The sequence below is a fragment of the Cervus elaphus genome, chromosome 8 (assembly GCF_910594005.1).
Source record: "Cervus elaphus chromosome 8, mCerEla1.1, whole genome shotgun sequence".
Classification (NCBI taxonomy): domain Eukaryota; kingdom Metazoa; phylum Chordata; class Mammalia; order Artiodactyla; family Cervidae; genus Cervus; species Cervus elaphus.
In genome coordinates this window covers 51,804,559-51,808,440 of record NC_057822.1, presented here as the reverse complement: position 1 = coordinate 51,808,440, position 3,882 = coordinate 51,804,559, and the positions used below count along the sequence as shown (strand labels likewise).

The 3,882-nt window shown below is 39.7% G+C and overlaps 1 protein-coding gene across 1 annotated transcript; it reads right to left on the bottom strand.

The window, feature by feature from the left end:
• Nucleotides 1-1,237: 1,237 nt before the first annotated feature.
• On the bottom strand, nt 1,238-1,459 carry LOC122698504 (ubiquitin-like protein 5). The gene has a single exon (XM_043909616.1). The coding sequence runs from the start codon at nt 1,457-1,459 to the stop codon at nt 1,238-1,240; it is 222 nt and encodes a 73-aa protein (XP_043765551.1).
• Nucleotides 1,460-3,882: the final 2,423 nt, after the last annotated feature.

Below are 3,882 nucleotides of genomic sequence, written 5' to 3'. Positions count from 1 at the left end.
CTATGAAATTAAAAGACACTTACTCCTTGGAAGGAAAGTTATGATCAACCTAAACAGCATATTAAAAAACAGATACGTTGCTTTGTCAACTGTTGTCCGTCTTGTCAAGGTTATGGTTTTTCCAGTAGTCATGTATGGATGAGAGAGTTGGACTATAAAGAAAGCTAAGCACCAAAGATTTGATGCTTTTGAGCTGTGGGTATTGGAGAAGACTCTTGAGAGTCCCTTGGAAGGTAAGGAGATTCAATCTGTCCATCCTAAAGGAGATCAGTCCTGGGTGTTCATTGGAAGGACTAAGATTGAAGTTGAAACTCCAATACTCTGGCCACCTCATGGGAAGAGCTGACTCATTTGAAAAGACCCTGATGCTGGGAAAGATTGAAGGCAGGAGGAGAAGGGGACGACAGAGGATGAGATGTTGGATGGCATCAGCGACTCAATGTACATGAGTTTGAGTAAACTCTGGGAGCTGGTGATGGACAGGGAGGTCTGTCATGCTGTGGTTCATGGGGCCCCAAAGAGTAGGACACGGCTGAGCGACTGAGCTAAACTCAACTGAAAATCACTACGATTATTTTTTTATAACTTAATTGAAAAGTAAGCATTCAAATAGAACAAAAAGCAGTCATAAAATTCAAGAATAATTACATTTTATGGTTATTTAGAGTTCTTTCTTGATTTTTAGGAAATAATAATAACATAAAAGATATAATTTGTATTTATCAAAAGCTTCTAAGCCTCAGTTGACAGTTACATATCTGTGTTTGTAAAGATTGTTTTTGTTATACCTTTTACATAAAAAGTGTTGTTGTTGTTTTTTTTTACAGTTTATGTTAACTGTTAGATAAAGCTTTTATCAAATTGAAAGTGTTAGTTCCTCAGTTGTGACTAACTCTTCATGATCCCATGGACTGCACCCAGTCAGTCTCCTTGGTCTATGGGATTCTCCAGGCAAGAATACTAGAGTGGGTTGCCATTTCCTACTCCAGGGAATGTTCCTCACCCAGGGATCTAACCTGCATCTCTTGCATCTCCTCTATTGGTAGGCAGATTCTTTTCTGCTGTGCCACTATGAGGTTGAGAAATCTACAGGGAAGTAATAACAATACCTGCTTTTCTTCTTTTTTTTTCCAGCCTTTGAATGTTCATTAACATGAGTTTCCAAAAACAAGCATCCATATTAGTGTGGGGGATGAAGGTGGGAGGAGGAGGAAGGGTAGGGAGAAAGAATTCTGTTCTATTGGTAATAAAGCTCCAGATTCATCCCACTGTGAATTTCATTGTTCCCCAGAGACACGTGGTGGTTTAAAATCGTGTACCACTTCTTCAATACAATATTGTTCCGTCCAGGGCCAGTGTGGGCTATTGTCAGCTTCCTAAAGTTGCCGACAGCGTCATCAGTATTGCATTTAATGCACACCTTCTTCCCCAGAGGGTCCTTGCAAAAAGCCTTAGTCATCCTGGCTGGAGCTCCCATACTCCGCCTGGGGCCCCATCCCCACTTCAGGTCGCCTGAAGGCCAAGCTGAGCCTCTTGCAGGCCAGGGGATCCTGGCAGGCTGGGTTCTACCACCTTTCCCTAACTCCAGACTCTTCTACTCCACCCCACCCCACCCATCTCTTGTTTTTCTTCTTTTGATGAGGTTTTTCTTACAGAAAAAAATTGAAAGTATACTTTCTCACTCCTTCCATATTTAATACAGTCACATAGAGATAGTTTGCTGGAACAATATTATTCTGGTTTTCTTGTACCCAAAGCAAATACTAATTCTCAGGTCTTTGTATTTTTTCAAATAGGACCGTTAGAGTTCCCAATTATGAACTTGTCAACTACAAATTGGTGCTTACCAAGAGCATTGCCAATGACTGAACAACAAAGATGTTTGCCATCTGCCACTGTGGAGATTGAACCCCATGCTGCTATAGCTGTTGACCTTCAACAACCCTTGAGGGAGTTCAGGGTGGAGTGAGACACTCTGTGCTCTAGGGAATCTCATGGGGCAGGTCTTTAAGTAGTTGGATGTTTTTAAGAACAGATACTATGATCTCAATCCTTGCATCTCCTCATATCTAGAGAAGCCTAAATCCCTTCATGGTGACATCAGATCCTCATGACTAACAAAGAAATCCTTTGTAAAATGAGTGCTTCATGATATTGAACTCCCCCTTCACCAAAAATCCTTATATATTGACTTTCCCCCACTGTCGCTTTGGAGCAGTCTCTCAGAGCTATCTGAGATGCTATCTCCCGGGCTGCAGTCCTCATTTTGCCCAAATAAAACTTAACTCACAACTCTCAAGTTGTACATCTTTCTTTAGTCGACAAACTGTATTTATAATGCTATAGCTAGAGATTTGGCAAGTATCTTCTCATGAAATATTGCAGTAGACCCAATTGTGGGTGCATGCTAAGTCTCTTCAGTCGTGCCCAACTATTTGTGACTCTACAGACTGTAGCCCATCACGCTCCACTGTCCATGGGATTCTCCAGGCAAGATATTAGAGTGGCTTGCCATGCCCTCCTCCAGTGGATCTTCTCAACCTAGGAATGGAACCCAAGTCTTTTATGTCTACTGCATTAGCTGGCAGGCTCTTTACCACTAGAGCTACCTGGGTTTCTAACTAAAAAAAATTTTTTTTTTAATTTTAAAAAAAGGAGATCTGAAAAAAATAAGTGAAAAGAATACCTTATAAATGCTTTAGTTTTGTGTTCTAATAAAGACAATGTATGAGACATCACACTGATCAACTTTTTAAAATATATGAGGATGGGGATTGAATATTGTTTTAACAAAACTAATTTCTCTTTAACAGAAATTCCCTCTTAATGTTAATTTCTATTATAATCAGTTGTGAAAAAAATTAACAATGAAGGATATACTTTTAATTACTAGAAATGTTGACTTTCCATATTTTACATCAATGTGTCCTATTAAAAGGAATAAGATTTGCATTTATTTTGCCTGTGAATAGTATAGGATTCTCCATGGGGAATCTAACCAGTCAGATTTCTCTGGGATGTCCACAGGGACATCCACCACAGGAATATCTCCCAGCCTCAGTCTGATTTCAGTGAGGAGACCCTTCCCAAGTACTCAACTTATTGGGTCAGGGTTGAAGCCACTCTTGCCTCCTCAACTCAGAAAGCTGAGTCAATCAGAATCTCTCTCCCAGGAGCTTAGAGTCAGGGCTCAGAGACCAGGGTTTGCTCTTTATCTGTGACTGAAACTGTGGCTTGTTATCTTGTTGCTTATAATACAGGCTGCCTTCAGGAAAGAAGAACTGCCTATCCCTAACATTAAGGGGACCCAGAACAAACCTATTACATTTTTGTTTGTTTTCTTTCTTGGCTCTGCATTTTATTTGGATTGTTGTAAACTTTTGACCATTTTGTTGGTCAAACTTGATTCTCACACATTTTGCTTCGTTCTTTGGTGGTTTCCCTGGTGGCTCAGCTGGTAAAGAATCAGCCTGCAATGCGGGAGACCTGGGTTCAATCCCTGGGTTGGAAAGATTCCCTGGAGAAGGGAATGGCTACCCACTCCAGTATTCTGTCCCAAGAATTCCATGGACTACAGTCCATGAGGTCACAAAGAGTTATCTACTCTGCTGTTTTCATTAATGTCATACTATCTGCCTTTGTACTTTAAAACTATATTATTAGTTGCACATGATTTGAGAATTGAAATACTTAACTGTCAAATTGACATTGTTATCATTTTAAACTATACATCCTCATCTCTAGTAGGGTTTCATAAGTTAAAGTTTAATTAGTTTATGATATATTTATCAGATTTTCTTTGGATCATGCTTACAGAGTACAACTTTTTGCACCCTTTTGCCACTAAAGTGTGTCTTTATATTTAATGTGTGAATTTTGTAT